Source organism: Rhodamnia argentea, chromosome 4 (assembly GCF_020921035.1).
Source record: "Rhodamnia argentea isolate NSW1041297 chromosome 4, ASM2092103v1, whole genome shotgun sequence".
NCBI lineage: Eukaryota > Viridiplantae > Streptophyta > Magnoliopsida > Myrtales > Myrtaceae > Rhodamnia > Rhodamnia argentea.
In genome coordinates this window covers 1,600,252-1,620,850 of record NC_063153.1, presented here as the reverse complement: position 1 = coordinate 1,620,850, position 20,599 = coordinate 1,600,252, and the positions used below count along the sequence as shown (strand labels likewise).

General features: G+C 39.5%; 1 protein-coding gene across 3 annotated transcripts; it reads left to right on the top strand.

The window, feature by feature from the left end:
• Nucleotides 1-11,782: 11,782 nt before the first annotated feature.
• LOC115753840 (auxin response factor 19-like) lies at nucleotides 11,783-19,717 on the top strand. 3 transcript variants are annotated; one of them, XM_048277282.1, is made up of 14 exons: nucleotides 11,783-12,510; nucleotides 12,668-12,789; nucleotides 13,933-14,031; nucleotides 14,145-14,201; nucleotides 14,299-14,454; nucleotides 14,577-14,661; nucleotides 14,745-14,835; nucleotides 14,987-15,151; nucleotides 15,238-15,372; nucleotides 15,803-15,878; nucleotides 15,998-16,136; nucleotides 16,602-18,430; nucleotides 18,515-18,705; nucleotides 19,058-19,717. In XM_048277282.1, exons 1-14 carry the CDS (start codon nucleotides 12,447-12,449, stop codon nucleotides 19,191-19,193), a joined length of 3,345 nt encoding a protein of 1,114 aa, XP_048133239.1. In that variant the 5' UTR covers nucleotides 11,783-12,446; the 3' UTR covers nucleotides 19,194-19,717. The 3 variants fall into 3 exon arrangements, with proteins under 3 accessions (XP_048133239.1, XP_030548523.1, XP_048133240.1); XM_030692663.2 differs by having other exon boundaries at nucleotides 11,787-12,510; nucleotides 15,250-15,372; XM_048277283.1 differs by lacking the exon at nucleotides 11,783-12,510 and having other exon boundaries at nucleotides 14,149-14,201.
• The last annotated feature ends 882 nt before the right edge of the window (nucleotides 19,718-20,599 follow it).

The window sequence follows — 20,599 nt, the reverse complement described above, 5'->3', positions numbered from 1 at the left end:
AACCTATTATTCTTAAAAATGATTTTCACGGAAATATCAAGAAATTTTCAATAAAATAAACACATCGTAAAGATCGTGAATACCAACTTTTGTTGTCGACAAATAATGGACTCGATAGACTACAGCAAGGATTGGTACGAAAAACACGCCTAGCATCTCCAAGAACGTGCAACGCTAACTGTAGAGTTTAAGAGCACGTTTGTAACTATCGTCAGTGGGCAATCGATGCCCAATTGGTGCAAATGATCCCTAGCACTTGCAATATTCCTTCAATTTATGTCCCGTGAATTTACTGTTCCTGCACTTCAAATTCTAGAACTTGCGTTTTACTTTCATAGCCACACGGTACAATTACCTGTTCGAGATCAACATAGACCTCATTTTCATATGAGGTCGGAACCAATCATTTAGGTGGAAGATTTTTTTTTTTTTTTCTAAACTTTTTTTTGAAGAAACATCTTTTTGGCATGTCCGATGGGATATTTATTATTCGATATGAGGATATCGCCATGGCACTAACCCAAAATCAACAACTAACCAATAATGCTGCTAGCAACAAACCATTGCCACCCAAGGGCATCATCACAATTTGGTATTACTCACTTACTTTACCGATAAAATTTTTTTATCGGATCTTTTGCGGCTTCCTCTTGTTGTGAATTTTCATCTTTTGAAATTGGGGATTGCTCGTCACCAACCTCATTCCTCATCATTGACGCTGGCGGTCCATATTGTGCCATTCGTGCCAAATTTTGGTGCCCAACATCATCGTACCAAGTAATTCCTAGGTGTACTAAAAATTTAGTAATGACTATGTATTCCCCTTCTCAATCCACCCTATAAAATAGGTCTCGTTAACATGTGTCGGGAGCAGTTGCTGAATGTACTTCACAAAGAAAGCCATAAATTTCAGAACGTTTGTTAAGCAAATATCTACGAATAATTAATATATTAAAGCTGCGAAATTTTCAGTAAGTGATATAATAAATGTAGTGGGCAGCACCCCCAATTGTATATTCCTCCGGATGATCCGGACTCGGTGGCGTCTCTTTCGTCGTCTTGTGTTTTGGCTGCAACTGCACATGGGGTGGAGATCATTAGAATACGTTTGTCTTTGATGTCTCGGGAGTGACAAGCGATCGTTGGGAGGGGGAAGGCGTTCGAGATGTTGACATTCGGTGAATAGATACATTCAGCCTCGTCATATTTTATGTAGCTTTTTTTTTTTTTTTTGTCAGACGTATCCTATGTTGTTAACGTGTATAGATTCAATAAGTTTATCGAGAACAAATGAGTTAATATCATGAAAAACTCTAAATTAATATATATGTGAGAAATTTATTATAAATTATTTTTTTATCATAAAAAATCTCAAATTGATACACATGTGATAAATTTACCTCAAACTATTTTTTTTATTAAGAAAAACATCATACTGATACACATGTGACAAATTTACTCTCCGTTAAGTTAGATTAAGACTACAAAAAATCTCAAATTGAAAAATTTGTGACAAACAGAGGTTAAAAATCTCATACTAGTACATTCGTGAATTATCACATGCCATCTAACTTAACAATTTGATGGTCAGATTTAACGAAAATTAACAGAGGGTAAATTTGTTATAGGTATATCGGTTTGGGATAAATTTGTTACAAATGTACCAGTTTTGGATTTTTACTGGTCAAAAAAATAATTTAAAATAAATTTGTCACGAGTGTACTAGTTTGGGATTTTCCGTGGAATTAACCCAAAATAAATTTTACATTAAAAAAATCATACAAATTGTTTTTTCCAAAATTTTGAATTTTTGAATCGCTTGAAATAATAGTAAATGAAAAATAATTTCCGTGTTCATTTTCATAAACGATACAAGACATCATTTTTACGAAAATATTTTCTAAATAATAAAATTTCCACCGGCAAACGAAGTTTTTGGAGTCTCAAGAAAATTACTAGTCAAGAATCGAAATTCTCCTTGTTAAACATACTCGATTAGTAACATCGAGATTCGGTAGTCATTACATGAACCGGTACAACTTATGGTGTTGAGTCATTTTCACTATCGAAGCTAAGGTAGAACTTGATACTCGATTAAGCACGTAGCACAAATTTTATTCCCATGTCGCGGAATGCACATAATTTCACTTTGAGGGTAAAGTGACCCGTTTTAACTCAGATGATACCTAGAATTTTTCTACTTAAAAGTGAGGTGTTTCTTATTTTGTCCTATCTTATTCTATTTTACAACTCATACTGTATGCGCTATGTTACGAAATCCTTATTTCTCGTACGAAAGTGAGTTTTCTGGTCATTAAGAAACACACGACTAGAGATAATAACCATGTGAACTACTTTAGTAATGCTCTGTTTTGGTAACCTTAGATTATTGCATCCACTAATACACGGTTCCACCTAATCCCACGTTCTCCGCCGCAAAGCCTTCATCATCAATCCCATGATACTTCGTTTTTTAGAAGAAGAGAAAAAAAAAAAGGAGCCGAAATCGTGGAAATATGCTGAGGATTCTTCGTCTGCATGTGCGTGTGGCGTGGGCTATGGAACTGGCGGTGGGGCCATTCTTAGCTTAGCTACCTTCAAATGAAGGTAAGGCCAGAAATAAAAACATTATTTATCGAGGCCGACCTAATTTGCTTTTTATTCTAATTCCCTCCCTATCTGATTTTTTTTTATCTGATTTTATCCTATCATATTAATGGCACGGGTTGCAAAACCACGCTCCCTCCTCACGCATCCTCATCCCTACTTCTGAGAAATTTGAACCCCCCACCTCCCTCTTCCCAAATGAAAAGAGTAGCCACTGGGGCAATTCCCCAGTGGTTACTATCTAATCCTTGAATGCCTACTTTTTGAGATCAAATTAGGGAGAAAATACAACTATTTTGAATATTGAACTGGACCATCAAAAACCCTTGTCCGGCTACAACTCTTTCCCGTTTCTTCAGTTCAGATTTTTTTTTTCCATTTCATGGTTCGTTCGTTTTGTGAAAAATAAATAATTGAAAAAAATATTTTCTTAAAAATTTATCGGACACATTTTTCTCATCGTTCATGAAAATATTTAAAAATAAATTATTATAAAAAACAAAAAAAGTAAAATTATTGACTAATTATTTCAAGCGATATAGGCAATCAATTTTAGGAAAAAAAATTTACGAATCATTTATCTTTCGAGAAACACACGGATCCTCAAGATTATTCCATTTTTTCGATTTTGTTTATTTCTCGGTGAAAATGTGGAAAATGTCTCAGATTCTAATTAAGAAATTACTTGTCCAAATAAATGCAATTGCAGAAGTACAAGGAGTGACGATGGTACCTTTTAATTAATGCAAAATTATTTGACCAATCATGACAGTCATTGACCAATCATACCTTCTAAAGTACGCGAAACCGTGCGGATAAACTTTAAGGAGGGTCGCCCAACTACGTGTCATATTCTTGCTCATATAGCCAAAAAATTACGTTGTCCTAGCTTTAGATCAACTTTCAATAATTTAGAATTCATTCAATCAGGAAAATGGGCGCTTTAAACTGGAATCACGGATGGTTTATGACACATGAAATGTCGTAATTAGCATAATAATTGAAGAAATTGATGAGAGATAAAGTCGAGTCCAGCATGTACTTTTAAATATGCTATCGTGATACAAAAAAAGAACATTAATGGATGGATGTTGTTAATAGAAATGATGAGGCACATCATACATTACTACAACCACAAAAAGGGCTAAGGTGACAAAAAATAAAAAATTTATTGCCTTAGTCAAAGGGAACATTTTTTTTTTCTTTTTCTTCTTTTTAAAACCGTTTGTGGCCTTTGTTCCTTACCTTTTCTCTAGGTGACAATTTTTTGTAGGATTTATACCACGAAAAATCCTAAAATGTTATACCTCCGATAATTTTACCCCGAATTAATTTTTCAACCACTAAAACCCCAAACCGATACACATATAATAAATTTATCGTCCGTTAGTTTTCGTTAAACCGAATTGATATTATGAGAAACTCTAAACTAGTACACCCATGACAAACAGATGATAAAAATCTTAAACTGGTACATTCGTCAACCGCCACCTGTCATCCAACTTAGCAACTTGATAGTAAAATTGTGACATCCCGTATTCCGACTCACTTTCGAAGCTTTGAAGGAATGAAATGTCTCATTGATGTATTTCAGCTAAATCTCACTCAAAATTGATCCCTCTTGAGAAGACTAACCAGATGGGAATGACTAGCTAGGAAAATCAAGTACGTGGACCTAGGAACTTGATCTTGGGCTGACTCTTTGGCCATGAAAATTGTTGAGAGAATATTTTGGACCATTATAGACCGATCCTAGAACGGTTAAGGAACGATTCGGATGATACCCTACGCTTGGATTACGGGTGATTCCGTTTGACCTTGTACAAGTTCCGAACGTCCCTAAATCATTTTTTAACGATCGTGTCCATCGGGACTAGTGATTGACCCTCGTAATTACGTGACAACTAAAGTCGTCATGGCTCGAGAAATTCTTAAACGTGATATTTATCACGGGTCGATACGCGTAACTCCTAAAAGCCGCCCGTTAGTTTGAGATACGCTGAAATTTCAATTAATCGAGATTGATTGCGAATCGGACTTCGAAATTAGACATCGGACCTTCGGGGATTCCAGAAATTTAATTTGGGACGTTGCCTTATCCGGAGTACGATTACTTCGCGGTTCGACCCAAAGTGTTCGAAAAAATAAAATTAGGACTGGAAATGAAAAAAGACCAATTTATCTTTGGAAAATACTCATCAAGCTATTTCGGTCAAAGGGCATTTCGGTCTTTTCCCCCTCATGGCCGAAATTTTGACTAGTCAACTTGGGTAGCAAATTACCAAAATACCATTCTTTCATTTCAAGAGTAAAATGAGGTGAATTATTGGTGGGCCCCACAAGACTCTCTCTCTTCATTTGCAAAACCAATTATTTCAACCCTAAATATCTACCTAAAAATATCCTAACCTATTATCTTGATTATTTTCATCTTCATCTTCATAATTGCATCAACTTTCTCTCACCTCACTCTCTCTCTCTCTACCCTTGGCTCAACACTACCATCACCGCCACCGCCACCGCCGAAACCTCACCGAACCACCACCGGCTACGCCTTGAACAGCCAGCCATCCCCGAATACCGGCCACCACCGTGAGCCACCCAAAGCCGCTAGACACCGTGGAACCGAGCACGGGCCGAGAGAGCACCGCCGAAGCCGCCACTTGGATCACAATTTTCTCAATATTTTCACCGTAGGTTTTGCTCCATTTTTAAGGTAAGCTAGTTCCTAAACCTTGATTAGGTAGTTAGGATGCTAAAGGAATTAGATTTGAGTAGTTTTGGATGAGAAATTGTTGGATTGTGTTCTTGAATGTGCCTTGGCCGAAAATGAGAGGAGAGAGAGAGAGAGATCATGTGGCCTTGGTGTGATGAGTTCATCATGATTGAGATCGTGCAGCTAGGATTAATTGTTGCTTTATGATACTTTAATCGTGTGGCCTAGATTGGATCTTGTTTTATGAAGATTGATCGTGTGGCTATGATTAATTATATCTTTATGATGCTTTAATTATGTGGCCATGGTTAAATGTTACTTTATGATGAAGTGATCGTATGGTCCCGATTAATTGCTACGTTAGCATAATTTAATCCTATGGTATAGATTAATTATTGCCTTAGTATAATTTAATCGTGTGGTTCCGATTGGCCGATATCTTTAATGTGATTTAATCGGGTGGTCCCGATCAATTATTTATTCAACGTGAGTGAATCGCGTGGTCCCGATCGAATATTACTTCAGCATAATTAGATCGAGTGGTCTCGATTGAGTGGATGAGAAAATTAGAAAGATCGCGTAATCTCGATCTTTTATTAGAGAAAATTTGTGAGATCGTATGGTCTCGATTTGCTACTCAAGAAGTTTAGCAAGATCGTGTGGTTTAGACCGATCGATCGGAAGGTTTATTGTGATCGTGTGGTATCGGTTGAGCGTTCGAGGGATTATTATTATTATATGGTCTTTGTGAAGAATAATTGAGCGTGAGTGTGGAAATTTTATCTTGAAACGTTATTACGAGGGGTTTGTATTTATAAGACCGTATTTTACCCCGAAGTGTTATTATGCGGGGTTCTATTTATTATTTTATCATGAGGCGTTAAACCTAAGATACTAACCTAAGGCGTTATTACGCGGGTTATATCGACCCGAGGCGTTATTACGTGGGTCTAGACTAGTATATGGCCCGATGCATTATTACGCGGGTCCGTCCATTTATATTGCGATCTGATGCGCTATACGCGGGCTTTTGAGTAACGTGGCCTTATTAAAGGTGTTGAGTTGGAAGAAAGAATGATGTCATTGTCTTGAATTATGTCGTGTGTTCTATTGGCTGAGTTGGATCTAGTTTTGAACCGCTTACCTAGAATGTGTCCGGAGGCACTATCGCCCTAACCTAGGATTAAGGGCTTTCTTACTAAGATTCATTCTCACCCCGTCGTGGGTTACCCTTTTTCAGATCCTCCATCTCGACAATGAATGATCCACCATAGAGGTTTGGGATACCCCAAGACATGGAAACGGTAATCACGGAGTATCTTGTCGGGAAAGACAAAGTGTATTTCGGGCATACCACGACTATCCGGGTAGACGTAGGAGAATCTTTTTGGAAGCCCCATATTTATTTGGCGTGGACGTACTGCCCTGGGGATATGCTAGTAGGACCGTTGAATGGTTTTGATATTCCATATGATGGAGTTGGGGAATGGGACCCCACTCGGGCTGCCCCTCCCGATGGTGTGGTGACGAGCCCGGACACCGATCCCGAAGACTTGAAGTCCGACTTGGAGAATGTGGAGCCAGAAGAGGATGTGGAGATCGTGGATCCATCGGATGTGGAGTTGCCATATGAAACCGATGTGGAGGAGGAGCTGGAGACTTCATTAGAGGATGGTGAGGACGGGTCCTAGGGTAGTTAGCCTCTTGACCTTTTTGGTGAGTACTTTTTAGAGGAGGAGTTAGGCTTCGACCACTTGATCTTTTGTTGTAGGTGGTCACAAGCTTGTACAGTGGCCTCCGAAGCCTTGGGTTTTGGTTTGTGTAATAAGGATATGTGTATATGTATATAATTTTGCTTTTACCGTCCCAAAGTATCATATTGAGATTTGTTTTGTATGGAGTTTTGTTTTCGCTTCTGCATGTACTTATCATTCATGTTACTTCGTGAGTTGTTGGCCTTTGGATCCTAGAGAATTGTACTTTAGTGTGGCCAGAGGGGATGTTGTCGTGCCCGTAGGGTTCGGGTCTTGACAAAATTTAATGAAAACTAACGGAAGATAAATCTATCGCAAGTGTACTATTTTAGGGTTTTTAGAAGATAAAAAAAATTAGTTTTGGGTAAATTTGTTAAGGTATAACAATTTAAGGTTTTCGTGGGATTAATAATTTTTCTTGATTATTTTGTCACCAAAAGTGACCATGGGCATTCTTATCACCTTAGGGTGCGCATGACAACACTTTTGCTTTAGAAATCAACTTCATGATAAGAGAAAGGCTTTTGATAACATGAGAAAATTTCTATTTCTAGAACAGAAATTCGTTTGATAACGGTTGAAAATTTTTACTTTTGATATATTATCAACACAAAAATTTCTACGGAAAATTATTGATCCTAATCTAAAGTGCATATTATTCGAGAAAAGTGAATGCAAATGGGGATCAATTTTACAATGAAAGTGGTATTAGTGAATACAATGGCCGAGCTCATATATCCATGCTAAAAGCACAAGTAGTTTTGATGCTTCATAGCATATGCTTAGAGATGTCAAATGGGTGGGTCGAGTCGGGTCGGGTTTGGATCGGATTGAATATGGTCCGACTCATATTGATTCATTTAACCCGTTTTGTTCATATAATACAAATTTAACGACCCATACTCAACCCGACTTGACCCTTATTACTTAAATACTTATATATTTAACCACATCATATAATATTTATTTCTTATAATTTATTAAGAAAAATGATATTGCTAAAGCACTCTCATGCAATTGAAATTATTTTAAAAGTTTTTAGTTTTTTAAAAATAGTTTTTATTATTAAAATTTATTATTTACTTTTTAAAAATAAAAAATTATCATTTATTTTTTACTCCGATGGTAGTGACGAGCAAGGTAATGGGCGGTGGTGAGTGACGGCAGTGGTCGGTGGCGATAGTGGGTGGCAACGGCAGAGGCATGGTTAGGGGTGAGTATAGAAGGCGATTGACAATGAAGAGAGAGAGAGAGAGAGAGAGAGAGAGAGAGGCCCCAAGAATGAAAAGAGGCTGAAGTTATAGAGAATTAGGGTGAAGTGAGAGAGATATTGATGTCAAGAGATTCTACTTCTAAAAGTGAAGTAACTTTTTTTTTTTAAAATTTCTGAAAATGGATCGAAAATAACATCCGAAAAAAAAATTATTTTAGAAGTACGAAAATGAATTTGCGTAACCAAACAAATTTCTATTTTAGAAGTTGCGTTATCGAATGAATTTCTGTTTCAGAAGTGTTATCATTCGCGCACTTAACCACCAAAAGCGACTAATTGACATTGTCATCTTTTGGTAGCCAAGACGAGAAAATGAAATGTCGTTTTAGATTTCTAAGGCAATGGACATTTGTTTTCTCGCATTTGATAGGCAGAGGGGACAAGATAAGGCTGTCTTTTCTTGTCCCCATAAGTTGACCAAAGGCGACAAAACTCAGTTGCCATTTCCCATCCCCGTGGCTTGGACAAAGGCGACTTCGACTTTGGGCAAATCTAAGGCGACCAAAGTTCGTACGAAATCACGTTGCGTTAAACCAGTCTATGATGACGAAATTGCGTCGAACTTTAAAAAATTCACCCTCTCTCGCAACTTTTCAAAAATTCCGACTTTCTAAAAAATTGTTATTATTCTCGACCAAAAAACAAATTCTCATTATGTATAAATGAGTTTCTCACCATTTCCTTCTTGCAATAGACCACAAGCGCCGTTCAACCCGATTTCGGGGTGGCGAGGTAGTACTTCGAGCCTGGTGATGGCACTTCGATTTCTTCCCTACCCTAACGACGTAGGAAACTCTCGATTATACTTGCCGCCCTCATGCAAAAACAAGAATTTCAACGACGACCGAACATAACAGCTTGATAATAAATTGTTGTTCTATCTTGATCAACAATCAAATTTCCCAACAATAAATAACTTAAGTTGCTCGGGGCTTTTCATTGTAGGACTTGAGGGGTAAGCCTCTATTTGTTTCGCGAAAAAATGAACTATTTAGAAAGTAATTTTCTAAAAATAATCGATTGTGTCGCTTACAAAAATAATTAAATAAAAAATATTTTTATCGTCGACGAAAATATTTATACATAAACTGTTATCGATATGAAAACATTTTTAATTGACTAATTATTTCAAGGAATATAAGCTATCAATTTTAGAAAAATATTTTTTAAATCGTATATTTTTACAAAAGAAATAGAGCCTAAGTTTTGATGAGTGTCCTCCGGGGCTCCTCACCGTGGGAACTTAAAAAACTGGGGGTACAACAACGAAGGACACCTAAGGCTTCTCAGGATTTGAAACAGATCTTTAAAAAAGACGATTCGTCGCTACGATAATAACCGAAAGTTGACTGTTTAAGAATACACAAGGTAAGCTCTCGGACGGTCGGAGACGTGAGAAAGCTTGTCTTTCCATTACATGGTAGCCCACGTCCAACCTTTGCCCCCGAGAGCACTCGCCGTTTCCTCGCTGGGGGGTTGGGGGGGGGTCGATCGATTCTTCGGCTCAATTTGTTTCTCCAAAAAATAAATGATTTGAAAATTATTTACCTAAAAATGATCGCTTGAATCGCTTATAAAAATGAATAAACAAAAAAAAAAAACATTATCGTCCATAAAAATATTTAGACATAAATTGTTGTCGACAATGAGAATATTTTACATTGACAAATAGTTTCACATGATACAAACAGTCATTTTAGTAAAATATAATTCAAATAATTTATTTTTGACGAAATAAATGGAGCCTTCAATTCTGAATCCAAAACACGGGTGAATTGCCTTTGTTAAGCCAAGTTGAGCCTTAATATTTCTGTTTTATTTAATCTAGTCTAGTTTCCAACTCCACACTAGGGCAAGGCGAGTTTCAATGCTAATAGGAAGTTCACAAATGATGCCTAAAATGGGCAACACTGAAGATACCTGAAAAATAGAGAAAAAGAGCCATGACAAGAAAGAGCACATGCCATTAGCATTGGGTAGGCATTGAAAAGTGAAGAAGAATAAAAAAAAAAATGAGTGAAATGATTTTTTTTCTTGAAAATATGAGTTTAAATAATGAAAACAAGCGAAATGTGTGACGAATGAAATGTATAATAGAATAGGTCAACGAAAGATCAACATCAAGGTACTAAGTCAAGAGAAAAGGGAGCACCATCTTTTAAACTCCTTTAATCCAATATGTAATGTCATCCTTAAAATTTTATCACGTTCAATATGATCCTTGAATTATCTCTATAGATTCAATCTAGACCATAAACTATGGATTCGTTCAATCTTGACCCTCTACTTTTCATAAAAAAGTCAAAAGTTTTCATAATTAAACATTACCTAGATTTATGATATTATTTTATTCCAATCCGTTTCCTAAATTTACAAAGGAAAACATGACTATCTTTTTATTAGTTTTTTTTTTTTTTTACCTTTTTGGTCTTTATGAAGAATATGATAGTTCCGCTTATGTATACTTTCGGTTACGATATCTATAACAGTATAAGTAGTCACTCATTTGAGTTGTATTGCTTTAGTCGTACAACCATCTATCGATGAATGTGCAAATAACATTTTACACCAAAATGAGCCTAATAAAATCGCCATTTGTATCACCCAAATTGGGGCTTCTTGTATGATGCTCTCGCATCCCCACTTTCATATTTTGGCCACCCACCTCTTTATTCATTGTATGCATTGTAAATCACCGAGGTAATTGGCCAAGTAATAAATGGGCCGCTCGTCTTCCACGAGATTACGAGTCGATTCATGTTGTGGGTAGGTTTTTCAACGGTTCATGCTGTGTTATCTGGCTGCGAGACATCTTATTTGAAGAGCCTTACTAGTTACTAGTATCTTGAAGGCCGAGATGATGAGCTAGCCAACTTCGAAAATCCGAGGCATGGCCATTGCGGAGCAATTATGGCTCAAATTAGTGATTTCACGACGGGCATGTTTGGGTGGCAACGCTTGGAGAGATTTGCCAACGCCGACCAACCCTTCCCGCTCCGATTACAAATAAATTAAAAACAAAAGAAAGAAAGAAAGATAGATGAATTGGAATGGGCATGTGCCATGCCGGAGCTTATTCTGAGGGTCAACTGTGGTCAATGATACACGTGCTTCAGCTTGTTCCGGCTGCAAAGTGGGGTCTCTGGTTTCGCCGGGGGGGCGGTCGGGGGAAATCGAAATATGGGCCCGAAGGAGAGGGCAAATACGGAATTGCCACATGGTAAAACTGTTAATCAAACCCCAACCACGGTTAAGTGGGGGTAAAATTAATTAACCCTCTCCCACTTTCTTTTCGGTTCCCTTTAAACTCCCGCTGGTCAACTCAACCCTCCAATCGCCGAGGCCCTGGTTAAAAAGCTGTCTTAATCTCCCGTGCCATTTTCGAGGACACACAGAGACAGAGGAGAGAGAGAGAGGGGTTAATCTTAATCACGATCATCATATTCTCTCACTGTTTCTAGAGAGAGAAAGCACTTGTCGAGGAAGAGAGAGAGAGAGGCAGAGGATTGTCTGGGTGGTGTAGGGAAAGATTGGGGCAAAGCTTCGGCGTTCGGTCGCGGAGGAGCTCAACATTCCACAATCTCTCTGAACGTAAAGTTGTCGGCTCCTCCACCGGCAGACCCGCCTGAGTTTCCTTGCCGTTGGCGGGTCGAAGTACCCGTCTGTTGACTTTTTTTTCCTTTCTCTCCTTCGAGCGGCAGCTGCATCTGGGTCTACCTCCTTCCGGAGGCTTTTCCCGTGGAACTTTGATTCCTTTGTTATTCCTCAGCCTTTTTCTTTCCTTTTTCACTGTTCCTCCGTCGCTTTCCCGTGAGGATTTTGCAGGACGTTTCTCTCGCCTGATCGTCAAGCTTGACACGAGCTTGCCTCGGAAACTTACCTCTCCGTTTTGTTCTCCCTTACAACATACGACGCTTGTGTAAGTGAAAAGGAAAAGTGCTCGCTTTACGACCGGTGAAGTGTTGCGGTTGCCGAGATTGTGCTCTCGCCGGGATGATCGAGAATCGGAATATGAAGAAGGCATTGAGCTATTGCTAGGCGGGTCGGTTCCCGTCCGCCCCCGGTAGAAAGGGGAGAAGAGTCGCCGGAAGTAAGGATGAAGACTCCGGCGAGCGGTGCCGGTGCTTCGTCGGCAACTGTCACCGCCAGCCCGTGCGAAGGTACTCTCTCTCCGGGGCTTCCGGTTTTGAGATGCGCAACTTTGACTTTTTTTTTTTTCCCGTTCGGCGGATCCGTTCATTTTCTCGGGAAAACAAGGGAAAGTGACGGAAAGGAAGATCGGCGATCTAAGAGATCAATGGTGACACGTGGTAACAGGTGGAGGAGAGAAGAAGAGCGTGATAAATCCGGAGCTGTGGCAAGCTTGCGCCGGCCCGTTGGTGAACTTGCCGCCGGCGGGGACCCACGTCGTCTACTTCCCTCAAGGCCATAGCGAGCAGGTTTTCCCCTCTCTGTACTTTTGTTTTTTTTTGTTTTTCCCTTTTCCAGGTTCTTTGGTTGTTCCACCTATGTATTTTATACTTCTTGTGCATTGTAATAATCTAGATTGATCGTCTGAGATTTCCCAGCTGGGATTGCCACCTTTCAGTTCATTAAAAATGGGGTTGCATGGATAAGACAGACGGATTCATCAAGAGTATATGTCTAATTGGCCTTGTGGTTCTGATTTTGTGGCTTTCATGCACTTCCTTCATGTGTTATTGAACCTGGGCTTATTGCTCATAGCAGCAAAAAATGGGAAGTTAATTAAAAGGAAAGGGAGGAATAGGAACATGGACAGTCAATCATGTTGAGCTGCTTTCTTCCGAGACCGGCATCTTTTTACTCCGGCTATGTAACAACTTTTGACCCTTGTTGATGAGTTACTTGTGAACCTGTCAAGCTGTTGATCCATCTGATCTCCATCTTTATGCTGCTCATTTTCTGATTATTAGTGCTAGTCCATCCTGGGTAGCTGGTTCTTGACTCAAATGAGTTTTGAATCCAATCGAATGATTGACGTTGCATAACCACAAAGTCCCTGACTAGCTTTGAGTTTATATTGAACATTAATAATGAAAGTTCTCTTTTGGCTAAAAAGCTTGTAATGGATTTGGAAAGGCATCTCAATTACAGCATAATGAAGTTGGAAAGGCGTCTCAATTACAGCTTTTAGTGTCTTGAGTCTATCTTCTTTTGTCCAATATTTCTTTTAGTCAACCTCTAGCATGAAGGAAAACTTAATTCAACTAGAGTGAAGCACCAAAGTTGAGGTTTTTATGATTTCGAAGGGGTCTATCTAGAGTAGCTTCTTGTGTTAACTCCTCTTCTTTCGATTGGGTAATGCTAGGGATGTTAACAACGCTTTCCAAAATTTTGTCTAACCAACTAACGTGGCAAACTTAGACCAAAAATTTGAACAAGTTAGTTTCATACAAGCGCTCATTAGAAGTCTACTGCATCACTTTGTAAACCAATCTCAATGTCCAACCAGATGTGATTGTAACTAGAGCTGATGATTGGTACCAGTGCATCTTTATCACGGCTATTATGTGCTGTAGAGAGCCATCCGCCCGATCTCCAATGCAGTTTTGTTGCTTCAGGTTGCAGCATCAATGAAGAAAGATGTGGATGCTCAAGTGCCGAACTACCCAAATCTTCCCTCCAAGCTGCTATGCCTACTTCACAGTGTTACATTGCATGTGTGTCTACTTTTCTTTGACCTGATTTTTTTTGTCTTTTTGTAGCCTGCAAGCATATCTCTTGCTACCTATGCACTTATTAATTGTGGCGATTTTTCCTTTTCATGCTTTAGGCAGATCCAGAAACTGATGAAGTATATGCTCAGATGACTCTACAACCTGTTCCTTCAGTAAGGCTCAGTCTTACATTGCATCTGCCTAGTATAATAGAGATAAAAGATTTGAGATTTGTGAGTGTCCCACTCAAATTGAAGTTGATTCTTGCAGTTTGACAAGGAGGCTTTGTTGAATTCGGATCTTGCACTCAAACCCACTAAGCCGCAACCAGAGTTCTTCTGTAAAACATTGACCGCAAGTGATACAAGCACCCATGGAGGTTTCTCTGTGCCTCGTCGTGCAGCAGAGAAGATTTTCCCTCCTCTCGTGAGTAGTTACATGTTTCTTGCATTTGAATCAGAAGAATTAGTTCTCTACTTGTGCTCGAAGGGAATGGATTTATTTTTTTGGTGACTATTCAAATATAAAGAACTTGATTACCTTGTTAGGATTTCTCTATGCAACCACCTGCTCAAGAACTTATGGCTAGAGATTTGCATGACAATATGTGGACCTTCCGCCATATCTACCGTGGTATGTCCTTTTAGCTCATTCATAGAGCTGTGGTGTGCTTTCCGCCATATGTGATGCAAAACCCCAGTAAACTCTCATCACAGGGCAACCAAAGCGCCACCTCCTTACTACTGGATGGAGCTTATTTGTTAGTGGAAAAAGGCTCTTTGCAGGTGACTCAGTTCTTTTTATTAGGTAAAGATCAGTCTCTGATATTCTTTCATTATTTCTTAGAGGAAAAGATGTAGTTCTGTTTGTGTCATTTATGCTTGCATGAATAGATGGATCTGTTAATTTGGGCAATTTTTTTTTTTTCTGCTAACTTGTGCTAATTACCTGTGAGTAGGGATGAGAAACAACAGCTGCTCTTGGGCATTAGACGGGCTAACCGGCAACCAACTAATCTATCCTCATCAGTATTGTCAAGTGATAGCATGCATATTGGCATCCTAGCCGCAGCTGCTCATGCTGCTGCGAGTAATAGCCCCTTCACTGTGTTCTTCAATCCAAGGTCAGTCTCTATTTTCTTTTTTCTCATATGGCTCAATACAGCTTCACTTTGACATATTACTGTTTTAATTGTGCTCCTAAAATTAGTTTTGCACTCAGGGCTAGCCCATCAGAGTTTGTTATCCCTTTGGCCAAATACTACAAGGCAGTTTTCAGCAACCAAATATCACTTGGTATGCGATTTCGCATGATGTTTGAAACTGAAGAGTCAGGAACAAGAAGGTACTCTTTCTTCTTTGTAATTTGTGATTATCCTTATCAATGTTATGCATTAATGAGTAGAAACTATTGAGTTAGGGGAAATATGATATAACAAGGAAACCTGAGTTGATCTCTGATTCTATCTCTGTATGTGGCTACGCCTTTTGAGGTTTTAATTATCATTGCTATAAAATCATTGACATGAGAAAGCTCAAGTTGTGGAGTTTCCTTGTGTAACGCCGCTTACTATAGCAAAGAAGTATGCAACTCAGCCACTTAAACTTTAGCTTCAGCCACTAAAAGTTTTTGATCATCCCCTTAAAATGTTAAAAACGAATTAATTGACTAACTCTTTGAGAAATTAAGGATTAGCTTGCACTTGAGAGAGACCACATAATGTTTGGCTTAAGTTCCAGTTTCAGATTATGATACGTTGGTGTCTGATCTGCAGGTTCATGGGTACCGTAACAGGTATCAGCGATATTGATCCCGTTAGATGGAAAAACTCACAATGGCGCAATTTGCAGGTATCAATTGTCGTACTCCTAAAATTTCTCCCTGTTTTACCAGACTGGTGCTCCTAGTATGAAAATATGACTTCTATTTGAATGTTTCTGGGTCCTAAATACTTTATTTCCTTGGATAGGTTGGTTGGGATGAATCAACTGCTGGGGAAAAGCGTACACGTGTCTCTATATGGGAAATTGAACCTGTGACTGCTCCATTCTTCATCTGCCCTCCTCCGTTCTTCAGATCCAAGCGTCCAAGACAACCAGGGATGCCTGGTAAAAACTCATAAAACCAAGTCAAATGAATTTTGATGGAATTTTATATCGGAGGGCAAAATGAAAACGAAAGCTCTTCTTCCCTTGCTTACTTCTTACCTGGACTAGTCTTGTAAATATCGATGCCCAGTCATGCTTTTGTGTATTGTAGTTCTCCCTTTCCTATAGGCAGGGCTTACATAGTAAATATCCTTATTTTATCAATCCTGCTAGCAAAAGAAAATCCAGATGAATACATCCGATATATTATCTCTAGAGGAGAGCCAATTCCTTCATCAAGCTCATGAATCTACTGATGAATGGAACTTTGAACACCTTGTTCTATGAAAATCTGACAGTGAATGATAGTTTTGAACCTAAAAGTAAACTCTTCTACTTTTCATGGTATGATTGTCTTTGTAAAGGATAGGAAGATAGACTTCCAGTGATGATGGGAAATCTTACCTTTTCCATTTCCTTTTGCAGATGATGACTTCTCAGACTTAGATAGCCTGTTTAAGAGGACAATGCCATGGCTTGGCGATGACCTGAGTATGAAGGATACCCATGCTCTCTCTGGCCTAAGCTTAATGCATTGGATGAACATGCAGCAAAGTCCTTCCTTTGCAAACTCAATACAGCCAAATTACTTGCCTCACTTATCCAACTCTGTTCTACAAAATCACTCTGGAACAGATCTCTCCTATCAGCTAGGGTTTTCAGCGCCACAAATGGCTCAATTGAACAATTTACAGTTCAATACCCAGAGACCACCCCAACAAGCTGAACAGCTTGATCAGCTAACCAAGCTCCCTTCCGCGTTGAATCACCGAACCAACATCATACAGCCACGGCAACAGTTGACCGAAATGAGTCAACAAGCGAGGCAAAGCTTGATTAATCAGACTCTGCCTTCTGCTCCAGTTCAGGCCCAAGTTCTTCAGCCCCAATCTCTGATCCAATCTAGTACCCTGCTCCCACACCAGTCCTTAAATCAAAACCAACCATTCCATAGAAGCCTTCCTCAAAGTTTACATCAGCCACAGCAGCAACAGATCATGGGTCAGAATCAACAGCAGAGTGCATTGAACTTTCAGATGCCTGATCAATCAAGCCAACAGTTACCAATGTCTGACAATCAGATTCAGCTTCAACTACTACAGAAGCTTCAGCAGCAGCAACAGTCGCTTTTGGCGCAACAGTCGGCGTTACAGCAACCATGTCATCCCCAACAACACCAGGAGCAGAGACAACATCTCGATGTCTCTCAAAGCTTTTCTAAGTCCATGATACCAACCCATATGGAAATGCCTCCAAGCACACCAAGCCCATTTAGTCAGCCAAATATTATACCCAAGCAAATTCAAAAGAATAGTAGCCAAGTGAATGTGCGGTTCTCTAATCCGTCTCAGAAGCCAAAATTCCAGCAAGAGCAATCAGGGCTGCTACCTGAAATGATGGGGCATATGGGACTTGCACAAATTTCAGCAGCAAGTCATACTTCTGCTTCTTCCAGTTTGCTGACTGGAGCTGCTGCAGGTGGGCCATCTGTAACTGCAGACGATGTGCCTTGTTCAACTTCAGCATCTGTACAAAATTGTGCAAATATTGTCCAGTCAATGATGAATGGTAGGCCTCACCGGAGTGCATCAATTAGCGAGGACATGTCACAGTCAACTGCCACTTTCTGGAATCCCAGTGCATTGGAAACGATCGGGTCTAATGGTAATAACATGATGAGAGACTTCCAACAGAAGCCTGATGTAAAGCCTTCTCTGGATGTATCAAAGGGCCAAAACCAAGGATTTTTCTCTGCTCAGACATACCCGAATGGGGCAACAACACAAACAGATTATTTAGATGCATCATCTTCAACAACTTCAGTTTGCCTTTCTCAGAGTGATGTCCATATTCAGCAAAATAACAGCTCAGTTTCCTACAATCAGCAGTCAATGTTGTTTAGAGACACAAGTCAGGATGGAGAGGTTCAGGCCGATATTAGAAGTAGTGTTCCTTTTAGTTCTAATGCTGATGTACAGGCTGGAATTCCTGGGAATTCTGACTCTATTTTTGGAAAGGGTATGGTTGGATTGGGCAAAGATTTTGGCACTGACCTTCCTTCTGCTGGCATACTTGCTGATTACAACTCCAAAGAACCCCAGCAGCTTTCATCTTCAATAGTTTCTCAGTCTTTTGGAGTTCCGGATGTGGCATTTGACTTGATGGAATCTGCATTAAATGAAAGTGCGTTAGTGAACAGGGGTCCATGGGGACCTCCAGCTCCTCAGTTTCCGCGAATGCGGACATTTACCAAGGTCTGTTGAAAATAAAAGAAAATGCTTGCTCATTAGATTTTTTGCCTGTTCAAACTACTTAGTCCTATCAATATTTCTGTGAAGGTTTACAAACGCGGAGCTGTTGGAAGATCCGTTGATATCACCGGGTATTCAGGTTATGACGAGCTCAAACAGGACCTGGCTCGTAGATTTGGTATAGAGGGACAGTTGGAAGATGGACAAAAAATTGGCTGGAAGCTAGTGTATGTTGATCATGAGAATGATGTGTTGCTAGTTGGAGATGACCCTTGGGAGTAAGTTTTTCAATTTTCCACTCTGTAGTTTATACAGTAATGTCCTAATTTTCTCCGTGCATTTCATTCCTTCCGGCTGGTGATATGTTTTTCATAAACCATTTTGGTCACATTATAGTGGTTTAGTTACAGGTTTGTTCCTCAATTCAGGATGTTTCACTTTGATTGTTGAAATTAATTGCGTTGGCTGATTGTTTTTACATGCATTATAAGCAAAACAAGCTGTAGGAATTGCTTTATCCTGACAAGTGCATCGTTGGCATCTATAAAGTGCAAAGTGCCAAGTCTCAAATTTGACTTCGTCCTCTCAACAATTCCAATTTCTCACGTTTGGTTTTCTTCTCTGTCCCAGGGACTTTGTGAACTGTGTTCGCTGTATTAAGATTTTGTCCCCTCAAGAAGTCCGACAGATGAGCTTGGATGGGGATTTTGGAAACACCACCCTTCCGAATCAGGCCTGCAGTAGCTCCGATGGTGGGAATGTGTGATGTACTTCTGCAAAGACACCTTTAGCATTTTGTTTGGCAAAGATAACCTCTGTTGATTCTTGGAATCTCGTTGCTGGTTTCCCTCTGACATATGTTATGCCACGTGTTGTCCAGTCACGGCTGACCAATATTAGATGCAGTGCAGTGACATATAGATAGGCGTCCTGATGCTCCCTTTAAACGACAATGGCAACCGCGATGCTCCCTTTTAAGCGGAAACCGTGACGACTCTGGTACTGAAAGAGGCTTCCAGGTGCCAATCAGTGTAAGTCTGTTGATGCCTCTTAATCTTAACTTGTTAAAATTTCCCTAAAGTGTTTATCCATTTCCAGTTTATATGGAAGGCTTGCGTTCCTGCTCACAGTTCCTCGGACTTGTAATATACAGCTGTTGCTTAGACAAATAGGTTGGTTTTGTCATCCTTGGTTTTCTCCCACAAATCTTGTATGAGGTAGCATTGAAGTGTATAGAAGAATGTTCGATTGATGGTCGGTTAGTAAACTACGTCGCCTGGATGTCTCATAACTTGGAGTAAAGCGTTGTTGCCTCGTGTCGATGGACAATGTATGGGCCAAATCGCAGGCACAAAGGCCAATCTCACACATAGGATTGTTGACATAAATTTTGATTTTTCTTTTTTAATCATTTATAAAAAATCAGGAATTAAATTTTAGTTCCTATAAAAAATAAATTAATTCATGTTTAATTTTTGTCAATTATGCATTGAATTTTTATTGAACCGTCGGCAGAAGATTGAGCTTAAATCGATGAGCAATTGGACTCGACCTGTCACAAAATTTCCAGCCACGCATAAGAGAGGTGTGCCGAAATTTATACGGGCCATTGAGGCCTATTTGGAGCTTGATTTAGCCCACTCGTATTTAATTAGTTAAAAAAGGCTTTAATTAGTCAAAAAACCCTAAATTGAGCCTGAAATTGTTCGACTGAAGCCAAAATTTTTAAGAAAATTCAGCTAGCCCATTCATGGGGCCTAGCCTAATTCATTAGCATGTTTAAGATGTAAATTAATGCAATTTGGCCCTTTTGGGACTCAATTCAAGTTATATTTCATTCCGTAGGATGATTTTGCAAGGACTTAAAATTATGGACCCTAAACATGCAACACATTAGTCCATAAATATAAACTTATGACTAGGGTCTAGGGTCATGCACAATTACTCTGAATATTCAGAAATATCTTGAGAGCAAAACCGAGCAAGGTGAGAGAGAGGTGTTCGAGTGGTCTGTCTTGGTGTTGTTCCCTTGGTCCCCGACGTTCCTGGTATTGATTGCCGGTGCAACTACAGCTGCTCGTGTGCCCTGCTGTCTCGTCCTTGTTGCTGCTTCACCACCCCCGACGATTGCTGATCAGTCCCTTCCCTCTGTCCGACGGCGCTGCGGCTGCT

Coding starts and splice junctions, on each gene's coding strand:
- LOC115753840 (XM_048277282.1), top strand. CDS start 12,447: ATGAAGACTCCGGCGAGCGGTGCCGGTGCTTCGTCGGCAACTGTCACC. Junction 12,511..12,667: donor CACCGCCAGCCCGTGCGAAG/GTACTCTCTCTC, acceptor ACGTGGTAACAG/GTGGAGGAGAGAAGAAGAGC. Junction 15,879..15,997: donor CACAATGGCGCAATTTGCAG/GTATCAATTGTC, acceptor TTCCTTGGATAG/GTTGGTTGGGATGAATCAAC.